This window comes from Rhincodon typus, chromosome 21 (genome assembly GCF_021869965.1).
Source record: "Rhincodon typus isolate 14 chromosome 21, sRhiTyp1.1, whole genome shotgun sequence".
Lineage (NCBI taxonomy): Eukaryota > Metazoa > Chordata > Chondrichthyes > Orectolobiformes > Rhincodontidae > Rhincodon > Rhincodon typus.
Window position 1 is genome coordinate 14,458,505 of NC_063352.1, and position 17,571 is coordinate 14,476,075.

A 17,571-nucleotide genomic window follows, 5' to 3' on the forward strand; every position below is an offset into this window, starting at 1 on the left:
AGAAGGGTCTAGGCCCGAAACGTCAGCCTTCCTGCTCCTCTGATGCTGCTTGACCTGCTGTGTTCATCCAGCTCTACACCTTGTTATCTCAGAGGTGGGAGGGAAATATCTTTTTGGTGGTGGGGTCTGATTGTTTGTGGCGGAAATGTCGGAGGATGATGCATTGTATTCAGAGGTTGATGGGTGGTACGTGAGGACTAATGGGACTCTATCTATCCCTATTGTTGTTGGGGGGAGAGAGTTTGAGGACAGAAGCATAGCAAATGGGGGAGATGCGGTTGAGGGCATCCTTAATAACAGAGGAAGGGAAATTAGGGTCTCTAAAGTAGGAGGATATCTGGGAAGTCCTAGAGTAGAACGTCTCATCCTGGGAGTAGATGCGGCGGAGGCAGAGGAATTGCGAGTATGGGAAAGGATTTTTGGGATAGGAGGGTGGGTGAGAGGAGGTGTAGTTGAGGTAAGTGTAAGAATCAGTGGGTTTGAAATGGATGTCAGTGGTGAGTTGGTTACTGGAGATGGAGATGGAGAGGTCTAGGAAGGGGAGGGAGCTGTCAGAAATGGTACAGGTGAATTTGAGAGCGGGGTGAAAGGTGTTGGAAAAGTTGATGAACAGTTTGAGCTCCTCACAGGAGCACGAGGCAGCACTGATACAGTCATCAATATAGCAGAGAAAGAGGTGGGGGATGGTGCTGGTGTAGTTGTTGAAGAGGGACTACTCCAAGAATCCTACAACGAGGCAGGCATAGTTCAGGCCCATGCGGGTGCCAATGGCCACCCCTTTGGTTTGTAGGAAGTTGGGAGGAATCAAAGGAAAAATTGTTGAGGGTAAGGACCAGTTTCACCAAGCTAATGAGTATGTTGTTCGAGGGGGACTGGGTGGGCCTACGGGAGAGGAAGAAGTGTAGGGCTTTTAGGCCAGTTTCGTCGGGGATTCAGGTGTACAAGAACCGAACGTCCGTGGTGAAGATGAGATCTTGGGGGCCGGGGAATTGAATGTTTTGAGAAAGGTGGAGGGCGTGGCTTGTTTCCCGAACGTAGCTGGGGAGTTCCTGGTCCAAAGGGGAAAGAACGGAGTCGAGGTAGGAGGAGATGAGCTCAGTGGGGCAGGATCAGGCAGAGACAATGGGTTGACCGGGGCAGTCGGGTTTATGAATCTTGGGTAGGAGATAGAAACGGGTGGTGCGGGGTTGGAGAACTATAAGGTTGGAGGCTGTGGATGGGAGATCTCCTGAGATGGTGAGGTTGTTGATGGTCTGGGTGATGATGGCTTGGTGATCAGAAGTGGGGTCGTGATAGAGTGGACGGTAGGAGGAGATGTCAGAGGAAACTGGAGGAACAAAACCTCATATTTCACCTTGGGAACTTACAGCCCAATGGCCTGAATATTGACTTCACCAGCTTCAAAATCTCTCCTCCCCCAACCTGTCCATCTTCCAACTCACTTATCTGCTCCACCCTTCCCACTGACCAACCACAATAAACCCCTACCTGCATACTTTTCTTACTGTCTGATGACCTTTCAAGAATAATTTCCTCATTTAAAATTGATCTCACCAGTTTGGGTATATTCTAATTACTAGGAAAAATGCAGCCAGCAACCAATATATGGTGGTTGGGCCATAAGATATAGGAGGAGAATTAGGTATTTGGCCCAATGAGTCACCGCTGCTATTTAATCATGGTTGATATATTTCCCAATGCCATACCCCTGCCTTCTCCCCATTAACTTTGATCCCCTTAATAATCAAGAACCTACCCATCGCTGTATTAAAGACACTCAATAACTTGGCATCCACAGCCTTCTGTGGCAATGAGCTCCTCAGATTCACCACCCTCTGGTTGAAGACATTCCTCCTCATCTCAGTTCTAAAGGGTCATCCCTTCACTCTGAGACTATGCCCTCAGGTCCTAATCTCTCCTATCAGTGAAACATCTTCTCCATGTCTATTTTATTCAGACCTTTCAGTATTCTGTACAATCACACTGACTCTCCTGAGAAATAGAAACAAAAAATTGTGTCTACAATTTTGATTTAAATGAACTGAACTCCAAATTAACTTTCTATTCTGTGTTTGTCAGAAAATCAAAAGTCTGTTCAGGTTCTGACATTTCCATTTGGTTGAAAATTACTGTCATTCCTTTGTTCTAAAACAAATTACTTTACGATGTTTATCATACATATAATGCAAAATGGTTTCCAGCGTTTAAAAACTGTTTCAAGAAGCAATGATTAAAATAAACACGTTGGTATTTCATAAGTCATTGTCACGTTTTTGTCCACACTTTTCTTCAAATATATAACACTTCAACAGCCCTGTTTAAACATTCAGAATAGATATTTGGTATGTGAACAAATGGCTGTAACAATGCCATACAAGCTGTGGCCAGTGAATGGCGCTGTGATCTGGGTTGGTAAATTCTATTAAAATAAAAACCAAAAGAACCGCGGATGCTGTAAATCAGGAACAAAAACAGAAGTTGCTGGAAAAACTCAGCCGGTCTGGCAGCATCTGTGAAGAAAAATATCAGAGTTAACGTTTCAGGTCTGGTGACCCTTCCTCAGAAACAGTAAACCTTACCAGTGCCATAGTTATTACAAATACATTTGTTTCTTTGAACAATATTGATATCAATATGAATCATCAATGTTTACACATGATTGTCAACAAATAGTAACGTGGAGACAATATTGTAAGGCAACCTTGCACAAGCACAGCAATACCAGATTCATCTGCATCAGTAATGCTGGAGGTATTTTTTTTGAGAGTGCCGTAGACCAAGTTATATTGTCAGGAGAACAGTGTGTGTGCATAAATAAGCTTACATTGTTGGCCTTGCACTGCACTTGTTGAACATAAAGGGGTGTGAAGTTTCCCTTCCAGTGAGGTCACATGCTTGATCCTAAGTCCTGGACTTGTGCCAACTGGGCTGACATTTCACCACATATTCTGCATTGTTGGTAAGCCAACACAGTTTGGAACATTGCAAAAAGTATGGCACCACCACTTCAATAGATAGTTTCCTTCTGGGCAGAATTGCCCTTGTACTTGATGGAACAATGCAACAACATGCAACCATATAACATCTTTAACATTGGGACATTTCAGCACGTTAAATTCCAGCACGTAGGGCCATTTCACAACTGAAAGCTGTTGAAGCTCAAAAGGCAATTTGGCACCAGAAGCAGTTCTGGGATTTTAAGCATTGTGTGATCTCCCTCTAAAGTAAGGGTGATATTTACATTCACATTTCTCGCCTACGTTCACCCACTTAACACCCAGTGATGTATCAGTACTTACTCTCTGCAGTGCAGTCTGTAAAAAGCGGAACCAAAAGAGGAACATTGTCAACATGTTCCAGGTGTGGCCGAATGTTCTCAATTCCCCTGGGTAATTTAGCCTGTGAAACAAACATCCGGTTATATTTACAGCAGGCCCTACAACCTTCAGTATAATTGAAAAAAAAACTGCCACCCAAACCTTCCACAAGGTATATTATCACAGTTTTTAAAGTCTATGGAAATCATGGGACCTCATGGGTATTATTTATGTACAGTATCCTAGGAAATTTGGAGAGATGTCATGGGGAAGGGGGTGGTTAAGATTGGGAGGAATGTAAACCCGTAATCCCTATTTTCTCATCCTCCTGAAAGCTCTGACACATGTGAGGGACTGCCTTACTGTCTCCAACCAATGTTTGGTGCCTTGGCCAAGCTTCTGAACTCACCTCTGAAGAATGATCACTTGACTAAGCAGTAGTAAACAACCAGAACCTTCAGGACCATCCGTTAAACTTCAGCACTAGTTTTTAAAGAGAAAGCAAGAAATTGGATCGGGAGTGGGCAATATAGCATCATGTGCCAGCTCTGCCATTCAGCAGGATCATGACTGATCTTCAACCTTAACTTCACTTTTCTACCCTCTTTGCAGATCCTTTGATTCCCTTAATGCCCAATTAAAATAATTAGAAAAACAGTGGGGATCTTAAAACTATTAATCAATCAATTCACTGTCATCTTTACTTCTAAAATAATTGAGTTCAAATCGTCAAAGTGCTGGAATTTGAACTTTAATTCTCTGGGCTATTAGTCCCATGATATGGGTAGAAGCATGACTGTGCTCACCTGGAGGGAATGGAGGGTAGAATGAAGGGCAAAAATTGAACATGTACAACAAATAGGATTAAACAGTGTGACACTCTCCTTAACTCTGAAGCCAAATTCCTCCAACAAATTTGAAAATATATTGTACTGATTTTGTAGCACAAATGAAGAAAGAACACTATGATATTTATCAACCAGAGATAGTAAGAACTGCTGAAGCTGGAGTCAGAGATAACACAGTGTGGAGCTGGAGGAGCACAGCAGGCCAGGCAGCATTATAGGAGCAGGAAAGCTGACGTTTCGGGTCGGGACCCTTCTTCAGAAATGGGGGAGGGGAATGGGAGCTCAGAAGTAAATAGAGAGGAGGGGTGGGGCTGGGGAAGATAGGTGGGATGGCGATAGGTGAATGTAGCTAATGATGGGGAATGGTGGAATGGTAGTGAGGTGGGAGGAGTAGATAGGCGGGAGAGAAAACGGACAGGTCAAGGGGGCGGGGATGAGAGGGAGGGTTTGTGATGGGATGAAGCCGGAGGTGGGGAGATTTTGAAGCTAGTAAAGTCCACATTGAGACCATTGGGTTGTAGGCTCTCAAGGCGGAATATGAGGTGCTGTTCCTCCAGTTTCTGGGTGTCATTGTGGCACTGGAGGAGGCCTAGGATGAACATGTCACCCAGGGAGTGGGAGGGGCAGTTGAAATGGTTCATGACCAGAAGGTGTTGTCATTTGTCACGAACAGAGCGCAGGTGGTCTACAAAGTGGTCTCCGAGCCTCTGCTTGGTCTCACCGATGTAGAGGAGGCCACATCAGGAGCAGCGGATGCAATAGACCACATTGACGGAGGTGCAGGTGAACTTCTGTCTGATGTGAAAGGTTTGTTTGGTGCCTTGAATGGAGTGAAGGGGGAGGTGTAGGGGAAGGTGTAGCACTTCCTGTGGTTGCAGGGAAAGGTGCCGGGGGGTGGTGGGGCAATGGGGAGTGTGGAGCAGTTGAGGGAGTTGCGGAGTGAGCAGTCCCTATGGAAGGCAGATAGAGGTGGGGAGGGAAATATATCTTTGGTTGTGGGGTCGGATTGCAGCTCCCTTCCCCCTCACCCATTCCTGAAGAAGGATCCCAACACGGAACGTCAACTTTCCTGCTCCTCTGTTGCTACCTGGCCTGCTGTGCTCCTCCAGCTCCACACTGTATTATATCTGTTAACAATGATATTTATGCAATGTTTCACCCCAAGATGTGATTGAATAAAGTCATAATCACAAACAAAGCATATTAAATTTTAGTACATCAGACTTACCCTGTTGAGATCCTCTATAAAGCTGCATGTATTACTGCTTGGCGTCCTTTCCTCATCTGTTTCTGGTAGACTCCCATCGTCTCTCATCAGTCTCTGAATCTCAGAATCTAAAAGGATTTTAGGATTTATAATTGAAACAACTATCTTCACAAGTTTGTAAGAAGGTTACTTTTCATCCAATACCCTAAAAATTCAGCGGCCTTAGAAGTCTGTGGGGCTTCTGCTCAACTCCCACAGTGACTCCAGGCGAAGGCTCTTAGAAAGCTCAGAGGAACCATACACAAACATTTTCATTGATGACATGCAGCTTTACCTCACCACCACCATTTCTAGAGACTACTCCAGTCCCACTAAATTGTCACGTTGCTTGTCTGACATCCAGCAATGGATGAACAGAAATGCTTTCCAATTAAATAGCGAGAAGGCATTGTCTTCAATCCCCAACACAAATTTTGTTCCCTAGCCACCAACTCTCACCTTGGGAACTATCTAGGCTGAACTACATACTTCAAAAACATCACATTTGACAGTTAATTAACTTCCAACCACATAGACACAGTATCACTAAGACCATCTATTTCTACTTCCTTAACATTGGCTGACTCGACCTATACCTCAACTCATCTGCTGCTGAAACTCTCATCCTTGCCTTTTGTTGTCTCTAGACTAGACTATTCCAACTCCAATGTCTACTCTCTACAATCCAGTGTCATTGAAAACTGGGTCACATTTCAAACTTATGTATTCCATCATTCCTCTGCTAAGGACAAATGTTCATCCTTAGTTAAACAAAGAATTGATTTTAGAATTCTCATCCTTGATTTCAAGTTCTTCCATGGCCTTATCCTTTCCTGTTGCTGAAATCTTTTCCAACCCTATCACCTTCAAAAGGACTCACATTTCTTCAATTCTGGCCTCTTGAGCATCTTCAATTTTAATCACTCAGTTATCAGAGATTGTGCCTTTAGCTGCCTCAGCACTAAGCTCTGGAATTCCCTCCTCAAATGTTTCCTCAATTAAGGTGCTCCAGAAAGTCCACTTCTTTGACAGTGATATCTCCTTATGAGGCTTGGGGATTTTTTTTTTGTTAATGGTCTGTAGTCCGAGTTGGAACATTTCTGTAGTTATTTTTTTCTGCCAGACTCCTGAAAGAGTTACAATGAGAGACAAGTTCTGGGCCTAAGGATTGCAGGGCCCTTATTATCCTGTATTTTCTTTTCCTGCCTATTTATCTTTTAGTGCACTTCTACTTCAGTGAGCTTCTTCTGGGTATTCAAAAGCTGATTTACAATTCATGTTATTAAAAAAAAGTGAGTAAAGAGAAATTGGTGAGGAGAAAGAGTGCAGAAGTAAAAACGTTGAAGGAGAGGGAGAGGGGGTAAAGGAGAGGTGTTGAATGGAGGAAGAGATGAAGTACAGAGGAGGAGAAGGGATAGAGAAGAAAGGGAGACTGGTGACAGGGGTGGGATGGATAGTCTAACTCCTGATTACCTGACCAGGCTGATCCAACCAACCATCTGAGCTGTCCACCAACTCGTTGACAATCCTCCTGAATCAGCATCACTATCCCATAGACCTATCAACAGAGCCCTCCCCACCCAAAACAACTGGAATCTCCCCCATGACTAACCACTGTCTCCCCAGGCCTGAATGCCCATTCACAAAATCAACTCACCCACCCACTATCCACTTACCCAATCTAGCTACCACATCCACCTATCTACTTAACCACTAATTCACTTACCTACTGTAACAACTTGCTGACTTTCACACATGCCCTCCTCACCCATTCACACACTCACCATTCTGTCATCAATTCACGGACATTCAAACTGGACTTTTAAACTCACCATACAGCTGATGCTATAAAGTCTGGTCTCCTGTCTGCTGATTGACACTACTCTGCCTCAGCTGAGTTTCTGAGGGACACTGTGCCACCCATTTCTGTGAGAGCCAGGAATGTATGTCCCACATTGTGGGAAGTTACAAGTGCACCAGTAATCCCCTGATCATCTCCGCTGCTCAGAAAATTCATGCTCATGAATTTTAATTTGATTTGATTTGATTTATTATTGTCACTTATACCTAGGTACAGAGAAAAGTTTTGTTTTGCATGCAATACAGGCAGATCATACCATACAAAGTGCATTGGAGTAATAGAACAGAGCGAAGAAGACAATGTTATGGCTACAGAGAAGGTGCACAATGAGCGAGATCAACATTAAATTTAAATTTAAAATTTGAGAGGTCCATTCAGTATTTTGTGGTAGATGATCCAATCTTGGATAGCATATAAATTATCCTCTACAAAATCTCTGATAGTCTGTTAATTTCATTTTGGAATTACCTTACAGACTGACTACGGCTTTTAACAGTAATATGTTGAAACTACATAAAACAGTAATAGAGAAATCTCACGGAAGTGACAGGATATGTACCATAAAATCTAAAAACCCAAATGCTCCTTAGTGCTGTGAGCAATGACAATTGGAATGGAGAATGTGCTCATAAAGCAAAAGCATCAATAAGTCATCAAAGTCATGTGAGTAATATCACTCTATTTGACAACTTAAAATACATTTAGTTTAAAATTATGTCGTAAAACCTCATATAACTAGTATACACAAGGCAAACTTGCGAAGTGAGATTGTTAACTGACATTTATAAACATAAATACTTTAAGCAGTACAATAAAAATGGGATCAAATTGCAATACTTTGAAGATGCCGGTAGAAAATTAATTCTTTACGGAGAGCAAGTGCTTAGAATGCACTTACAAAAGCTCTTTCACGACATTGAACTAAATAAGGCTTCATTTTCCAGTCAGGATTGGAACAAAAGCTTTAACACAACTTTGGAAAAGAAGGATATAACCTTGTTGGTCGACAATATTTTGAGAAGTGGGCATTAGATGATCTGGATCTAGAACAAAACCATTCGACTGCAATGAGATGTGACAATTCCAGCCAGTCTCTAGGCCCATCTTCTCAGCAAATTCCTACAAAAACATAAAAGTAATGTAAATGTTTAAACATTCTAGTATAAACAAGTGATTTTGGAAAGTTTCCTTTGTCATTAGCAATGTCCGAAAAGTCTGCATGTTAGCACATTGTCATCTGCTCAATTCCACAACGTACCGGCAGAGGGCTGTGAGGTCAGACCAGTTCACGTCACACAGAGAGAGGAAACTCTCAAAGATTTTGGAAGAAAGAAACGTACAGATTTGTTGATAAATGATATACTACTTTGTAAAAATGTGAATGTTAATCCTTCCAGTAAATAGTAGAAATGCATTTAAGGACAAGCTGGATAAATGCGTGAAGGAGAAAAGATCAGAAGGATATGCTCATCGAGTGAGATGAAATAAGATAGAAAGTAGCCCATGTGGAATATGAATACTGGCGTAGAACTATTACGCTGAATAACTTGTTCCTGGGCTGTAAGTTTCTAAGTGATTCTATGAAGATAGGCATTTTCAGTGAAGTATATTTGAAATTAACATTGATTCCATTTATCAACATAAAACAATTTTCAGAATGGGAAAGGGAGACTTTCAAACTTGATTGTCTTAGGAATCATTTTGCATAAATTGGGCATGCAGAATCAGAAATTTAAACAAGCAGCATCAACACGGTGCAGGAAGTTCCTTTCTGTTTAACCCATACTCTGTACAATGAGCCAATTTCCAATTGAGTTCAATGTCTGTATCAAAAGCAGAAATTGATGAAGGTTCCATCAGCAGGTTTGGCAGCATCTGTGCAGAGAAAGCAGAATTAACCTTTCAAGTCCAGGATCCTTCAGAATGCTTGCATATTCAGCTCTTGTACATTGCTTGCAGGAGCTCCATTTTATTATTGAGATACGTGCAAATATGATTATTGGCTATTTCTCAGTGTTGATAACGGGCTAGCACCCAGCACTCAACTACATTGGGCATTAAGTTTAGCCCCACATACAAAGGAGCTTTTAAAGCATTATCATAAAATCCATACACTATGGTTTTTATAACCATAATATGGGCCAGGATCGTACTGGAGTGGTCATTTCAATGCTAACACCATATTAAGGAAATTTGAGATCAAAAGCCCGTCAAATTTACTGGAGCAATTAAGAAAACAAAGGCATTAGACCTTCATGCAGCATTGCCTTCACAATGAGGGGAAATTTGTGTTGCTTACTATCATAGTAAGATTGCAAAAATGTTCTTTAATTATAACAGGGGACTGAAGAAATCTTCACTAATGATTTTCTGTTTATTATAAAAATCAAAATCAGTGTTCCAAATTCAAGGGTAAACATCCTTCCAAAGACATTTTGGAAATTATTTTATCTTCTGCAAACATTCAACAGAAAGAGGGAGTCCTCATATCCCAGAGAAAAAGCATAATGATCATACTCAGTACTTAAATTAGTAATCATTTATAACTTTGAGTCTGTTACCTTGCTTTTTAGCTCATCTTCCAAGGAAAAGTAAACAAATCTGATGCAGGTGTTACCTAAACCATCTATCAGATGGACCATGTCTAGTCTGGCTTGGTATTGGGAAGATATGAGACCAAGTAAGATCTGATCGCCAAGGGGGTGCAAATTATCTTCCTGATCAAAAGTTAATTCTGAAATTCAAGCAAAATATGCAATGTTTGTTAATTAAAAAGAACACAGATATTACCAATTAGGTGGTAAAATGAATAAATTAACATTTATTTCATTAAGTATTTTGCTAAACATTTTTGTATAAACATTTGGATCCACAACAATTACTTAAACAAATTTTTATTCAATCAAATATATATGATCATTCAAGAAACATTGATGGGTTCCTTCACTACACTTCTGCAAAGCTTTCTTTTTTGTAACCTTGGGAGACTGTGGCCCTAATTTTACAGTGATGATGATGGTGAAATTATCAGCATTCACCATCATTACTATAAAGAAATTGGCAGTTATCTCTGGAGTCCATACATGCACAGAATAAATATGGAAATTCAGAAGTTGCTGTCAGTTATTATATATTTCCCCAGAGGGTGTGCTACTGAGATTCCTGCTGACAGTAGCCAATGATAAACTTTGAAATCATGACTTGTGCTCTGTCAATGTTAGTCTTGCTGTAAAAATCCTTTAAATAATTCCACCTTGTTGATCAAGGTGTGACTGGTTTTGTTATGGGGTATTAATTTGATAATTACGGCTGAACACCCTGACTGACCTGAAGAGATAATTTCATATTCATGGAATGTTAAATCTCTCCTTTCTGGCAAAAAATTGCCCCACCTTCAAAATCATGAGACAAAAATTTGTCTACCTATGGCTAGCTTCTATCATAATCCACTCAATAGTTATTTATTTTGCTACCTGAAATCTTAAAAAGTAAAGTGAAAATACGCTTTTAACTTCATGGTATGCTGGCTATGAAAATACTGCAGTATGATTGGTTGCTTACTGTGCCCATTGACATTATAGCCACTGCATGTCAAAACCTAAATATAGGAACAAATTACTGCAGATGCTGGAATACTGTGGCTACAAGAGTAGTTCAGAGGCTAGTAATTCTGCAGCAAGTAACTCATCTTCTGACTCTGTAGTTCCTGTTCACCATATAGAAGTCACACCTAAGGGGTGTGATGGAATATTCTTCACTTGCCTGGATGGGTGCAGCTCCACCAACACTTAGGAATTTCAAACAGCTCACTTGATTGACACCCCAAACACAGCTTTCAATATTCACTCTTTCTACTACTGACTCATTGTGGCAGCAGGGTGTACCATCTACAAGTTGCATCAAAGTGACTCAACAATGACTTATTCACATTATATTCCATCTGCCTTGCTCTCACCAACCCACTCAGCCTGTCTAAATCCCATTGAAGCCTCTTGCATCCTTCTCACAACTCACATCCCTGCCAAAATTTATATCATTTGCAAAGTTGGATATATTATAACTGGCCCACACATCCAAATCATTGACACTGATTGTGAATTGCTGCGGCACAAACACTGATCCTTATGGTTTCAAGAAGGGAATGTCATCTCACAGCAATTGGTAAACCTTCCTGACCTTTCTTCAAGGTCATTGACAAACACTATTGATACACTGTTAAACATTTGGGTGATATTTATGTCATATTAGCTGTCAAATACTCAGCAGTTTTGGGACAGGATTTCAGGTTTTTGATTCAGAGTCAAATGGGATCACAACCCTAACAGTATGACAGAAACAAAAGCATGGCAGTGAATTTCCCCAAATTGGCCAACTTGCGGCCAGAAGGTGAACTTGCCAATCCATTAAGAAAGGCACACAGTTTCCCAAAGTTGGAGGGTCAATAAGAGCCTATTCGGTTTGGGAGGAGCAACACTCTGTAGTTTGGGTCGGAGACAGACCAGAAGATGCCTTCATTTTATGGCAGCCATCTCTGCAACTTTCAAAATTTTTAAAATAAAGACAGACCCCAGCATGTGGGGAATCTGTGTGGAAGGGAATCCTCTGAGGCTGGGCAGGTGGAGAAGGCCTCTCAGCCTGCCTGGACTGCTGGCGCCCGAGATTGTTGCTGAGATTTCTACACACACAAAATGGCCTTGTTTCTGACACCTAAAGGGGGTCCCAAGCTGACTGGAAAATTTCAACTGATTGCCAACAATAGGCCTTAATCACCTTTGCGTGCTGATCTCACCCCTAATAAAAAAACTCAGGGACAGAATATGCTGGCGAATCACCGCAGTAGTTAGTGGCGATTTTACTCTATGTCCGTCTCCACATTTGCCCCTGTATGGTGACGGAAATTATCCCTGGATTCAGTTCTGGTGAAGGGGGATCTCCACTGTGACTTTTTCACCTCCTGCTTTTACTGTGTAAAAGGACACATTTGTCAGTTCCCAGAGAGAGGGAGAAGTGTTTATTACTGCACTTGTTTACTCCAGAACGAGCATATTGGAAAGCAATCCCCACTTTGGCTACTATCATTCCTATTCTGGTGATTCCTGAGAGCAATATTGGCACAGGAGGGTAACAGCAGTGAAACAGAGTGGCTTTCTAGGGCCTGATTCCCTTTCACCACTTATATGCAAGGGAGGGTCAGTCAGACAAAAACAAAGGTCACACTGGATACTGGACAGCGGGATTCTCTACGTTCTTTGTTCCACTGTTGCCACCATTATCCCAATGATTGTCTGCTGTGATAGTGGAGGTCAATCCAACGTGTAATCTCTTTGTAGAAAACGGCCAAGTGAAACAAGGTGCCTAAACATCCACTTTGTGGGGAGAGAGGTGAATCTCTGAATCCTGTGATACCAAGCTGCAGTATCACCCACATTGCATAATCACCCATATATTTCTCACAGCACAGTTCCTAGAAACAAAATGTTCCAGAAACGCGTCCTCTAAATTTGAGTATTTCTGATCTGGTGGGTCATTTTCTAGTTTTTGACACACGTGGGTTGACTGTAACAAACCGTCCAGGTCCAATGCTGCTGAGGTATCTGTTTGGCTGCAGCGTTTAGTTTTCAAAGGTACTTGGAGACACTTCTCATCATCACTGGGATGCAAGGTATGGAACATTGGCTTATAAGATAAGGCAATGCACTCTCCAGTCAGACAGGCACGTTAATAAAAATCAAAGATTTTCTTTCTGCAAAAGCGAACAATTGCAAAGAAAAATAAATTGAAAATTATTAAACTCTAATATTAAAACTCTAATATTTCAGTATAAGGTATACTGGCCCATGGGAACAGACTCACTGGTGGTATCGAGTTTGATCTGTGATGGATTTTATGATGGGAGGTTGTGATTGTGCAAGGGAAAATAGACCAAAAAAGCATAGCAAATAAGTGGCACCACACCTTGATACAGCTGAGGTGCAGGGAAGTTGCACAATAGGAAGGGGACCCTGCTGAAAGTTGTTTGTTGCCCTTTGCTGAACGTATAAAGGCCAACTCTCTCCTTGAGAGAGTTTGGTGATGAAGTCAATGCAGTCCTCCAGGCCCCAAAGGGGAGGTTTGCAATAGTGTCTGGAGCTAGGGAGACCACATCCTCACTCGCATGAGCCCTATTACTTATGGGAATTGTTGGCCAGAGGAAAGGCTACTGTTTCATGTGGACAATCATTGCCTTTTAATGCATTGTTTCATTGCTGTGTGCAACCTGCAGGTACAGCTGGAATCCTTTGATCAGGAAACAGTACACATGTTAACATATGGACCTGCAAGTTCAATAACAGCATGAAGACAATCCCATTTAAGAATACTACAGTTCAAAGCACGAGATTAATTGGTGCATATGAGAATGTACAAACATGGGAACTTAAGTGCACCATTCAACAACGTGAATTTGCGCTGCCATTTAATTTTATCATGTCTAACCCAGATCAAAGATCAACTTACTTGCCTTGATAACCTTGAAAACTCTTTACAATCTCAGTTTTCACACTTCTAATTTAGCACTAGCCGCAACAATTTCTCATCAAAGACTGTTGAACTTTTAACTTATTCCTTTATTTTCCCAGCTTAAACAACAAAAGACTTTAATGTTAACTACTACCTTACTTCTTTATTTTTCTAATTATTCTATGAAGTAATGCTTAACTTTTTAACTCTCGTTTCTCTGAATACTTTGTACATTAGTTTTTTTACACCTCGGTGCTTTGGTACCTAAGATGGCGCCATGTGCGGTGACATAATGCACTTTTCACTGTACTCCTGTACTTGAGTGTATGTGACAATAAAATCTAAATTTAAATCTAAATCTAAATCTGTTGAGGAGAGAGAATTCTAGATTTCCATTACCCTTTTTGAGAAGAAATATTTCCTGACATTACCCCTGAATGGCCTAGATCTAATTTTAAGGATATGCTCCCTCATTATGGACTCCCACCACCAAAGGAAGTAGTTTCTATTTATCTATCCTGTCATATCCATGAAATGTCTGATATATGAAAGTGCCTGAATGTTTACTAATATAAAGGTCATGTTGTTACCTGGTGCATCTAGAAAGTGGACAAATATCATTTCCATCCCAAAATTCACTGCAAGCATCTAAGATTGTGTCAGCGGACCCATAGGAGAATAGCTGCATCAATTCTGTCAATAAAAACAACATTCATTTAAGGTCATATCAGAAAAACTAACATAATTTATTGTCTAACTTCAATACATACAAACACAGACAGACAGGTAAACACATTCTTTCCAATCTACATTCTCTGAAACAATTGCAGTTGCTTATGTGTAAGAAAATATGCACTCTCCTCCCTCAACTAAAACTATGCAATCTCCTCAGAGAAGCAAATGTATAAATAAAATGCCAAATAATTTGGAGGAATCTCTCCTCATGGAAATCAACCTATCCCCAGATAATACTTTGCCCCTAATGTTGCTCTGGAGAAACTCAGCCAGTCAGAAATAGGTTCAGAACTCACTTGGATTTATCTTCATTTAATAGATTTTCCTGCAATAGAAAGGAGCTTGTCAGGCTGCTGTCATCGCATTGAAAATAAATGAGTACAAAAAAGAAATTGTCCAACAAAACCCTATGTTCTCCTCCTCCTCCGGAACTTTAACTCCTTAAGCCTTCATCTTTAAATGTACATTCTTCACCCAAATCATCTTTTTATGCTTACAAATAGATCAGAAGAATTGAAAATAAAATACAAAAGTAAACTTTAAATTGCCACAGTATGTATATTGAATGCAAAAAGCTCACACCGTCTCAGATATTCATATATCTATTGAATCACCACGAATTTTGTGGGTAAAGTTGTCTCTTTTGGACTTATAGACTTACACATGGCGTGGAATAAATGACTAACTTTAACGATTCCACACGTCCCGCCTCCATTGGCTAGCGTAGACCTGTGGTCTGGGGAATCTAACCAAACCTGTTGTGCTGATGGCTGTTAAGGTGTATAGTGTCCACAAGTACTGACTGCAAAACAAATCTTTTCACTAAACTTAGGCATATGTAACCACAATAAATCAAATCAAATCAGGATTATTACTCCTTCATTCCTTTTGGAATCTTCTATAGCTAGGTGGTGTAGACATAGTTAGAGTTAAGAGAGAGACATACACTCACTCATGCTCCTACTCACATGCTGACATGCATAAGATGCACACCCATCTGTACAAACCCCTGTGCACAGGCAAACTCTCACCACACATAGTCACTCATAACACATTCTGACATACCCAGTCACTCATGGTACACTGTCACTCACCACATAGTCACTCATGACACACTCTAACTCATTACACACATTAACTCACACACAGACAAAATTTTGCTTTTTAGCTCAGGATCCTTACATCAGAGTCAAAAGTAAATGACATCAGCACACTTTGGACCAATAATACACCCTCCAGATGGAATGCAATAACACCTGGAATTAAGGTAGGAGAGAGATAGATGGAGAGAGACAGTAGGTGCCTCCATTTTGAGGTAATCCCTCCACTCATTTTAATACTTTTAACATTACTAAAATAACATGAGTAACCAGGCCATATTATTGAGGGATGGGAGAGGGAAATATCCCTAGAAGAGCTGAAGCCAAAAATGCAAGAGGGCCTCAAACCATGTCTTGGGTTCTGGCTCCCTGCTTTTCCACCAGGAGATTGCCTTTGAGGGTCTGATAGCTGACTGGCAAATTCAGGTGAGAGGAATCACTGAGCACTCTCTGTGCCATCGCTACAAGGATGGTCATTGTTGCTGGGGGCCTCTGTGGTTCAAGGAGTGATCGTAAAGGATCCCCACTCTGATTAATCTGATGAGAGACTGTCATATTTCAGTGGGTTATCTCCCCACAGCAGTAGGCCCTCCCAACATGGCCCAAATGTGTGCACAGTTGGGAATTGTAGTGATTGGAATGAGGGCTAGGTGGATCACATCAAATATTGAGATCCCTCATTGGAGTTGTTAACTTGGGTAAATCAGGGATCGCATACTCGCTCTCCTTCCAATCACTACAGGAGTTGTGCACTTAAGTGGCTTGACTATCTTTTCAATGGGTATCTGAACTGCTATCTTTCTCGATATTGGCAAAGTGGCATAGTGATAGGTAGATAGTTGGGCACCCTGCCTGTCACCAACCACTGCCATTTTTCCAGGTTTCTCGCCACTCAGCTTCACTCTCAGAGGACCCAGGAAGTTCTGGTCAAACACTATTGATTACATATGCACACGTATGCACACATACAAGAATAGACCCACATCTGGAAGAAGTAAAGATGCTGGTATAGATATAAACATAATTGAGGGCTCCTGGGCTGTGGTGGTATTGATGCTACGTCTGAGCCAGGAGGCCTGTGTTCAAGTCCCCTTTGCTCCAGAGTTGTATAATAACATCTCTAGACTGGTTGATTAGATACATAGTTGAACATAGAGCGTAATCTATAGAACTAATCATTGTGTCAACAGCAGAATGTTTATTTTTAGACAACTTACCTTTGAGCTATCCTCATAAACAACACTGATTAAAACCAATAACCACAGACGACTCTCTGTGGTTAACTACTGGTCAGTATATTCACTATTATCTTGTATTTAAATTAACTGACATGATCTGAACAAAACGGATGAAATGAAAGACTAACAAATCCACAGCCTTCTGAAATGCCCCTTTCTGTTATCCTATAGGCAGTACATTCTAAACTGAAGGATTTAAGTTACATATGACCTACCGTTTACTTTCAAATGTCTGAGGGAAAGTCTTGCAAATATATCAAGGGAAAGGCTGTGTCTTGTTTATTTATTGAATTCTAAATTAACTGAGAAGAGAGTAAATCCAGAGCAGTTTATTGATACAGAAAAAAATGGTAGTCAATGCCTCAGTGTCCGATGACAGAATGGTGATTAGGAACTATGAAGAGGAGAGGGGAGATTTGGGAAGAGAAAATCCCATCATTCTCTTGCACTCCATAGCAACGCTGAGTGCCAATAACACTTAGCTTTCTTAGAAAGGTTGCAAATGTAAGAAAGTAAATGAGATGGTATGTGCATTCCTTATACCTTCACTGAATAAGCAAGATTTTAACTCATTCAAAACCCACCCCTTTGAAGTGGATAAAAATTGTTCTTAATACCTCCATCCATTTTCCACATTCCCCATCTCTTTTGGCAATATAGGCTAAGGTGAGAGGTGTACAGGTGAATCCCTGGAACAATTCCCTGCTTACAATTGTGCGCATCACCTT

At 41.0% G+C, this 17,571-nt stretch overlaps 1 protein-coding gene across 1 annotated transcript in view; it reads right to left on the minus strand.

The window, feature by feature from the left end:
* LOC109933972 (transmembrane protein 94-like) overlaps positions 1 to 17,571 on the minus strand; it is a 107,345-nt gene that overhangs the window by 35,727 nt on the left and 54,047 nt on the right. The window contains 7 exon segments of the mRNA XM_048609688.1: positions 3,300 to 3,399; positions 5,394 to 5,500; positions 8,268 to 8,391; positions 9,834 to 10,006; positions 12,840 to 13,015; positions 14,361 to 14,463; positions 16,324 to 16,539. Of these exon segments, the coding sequence (XP_048465645.1) occupies positions 3,300 to 3,399; positions 5,394 to 5,500; positions 8,268 to 8,391; positions 9,834 to 10,006; positions 12,840 to 13,015; positions 14,361 to 14,463; positions 16,324 to 16,539 (999 nt within the window).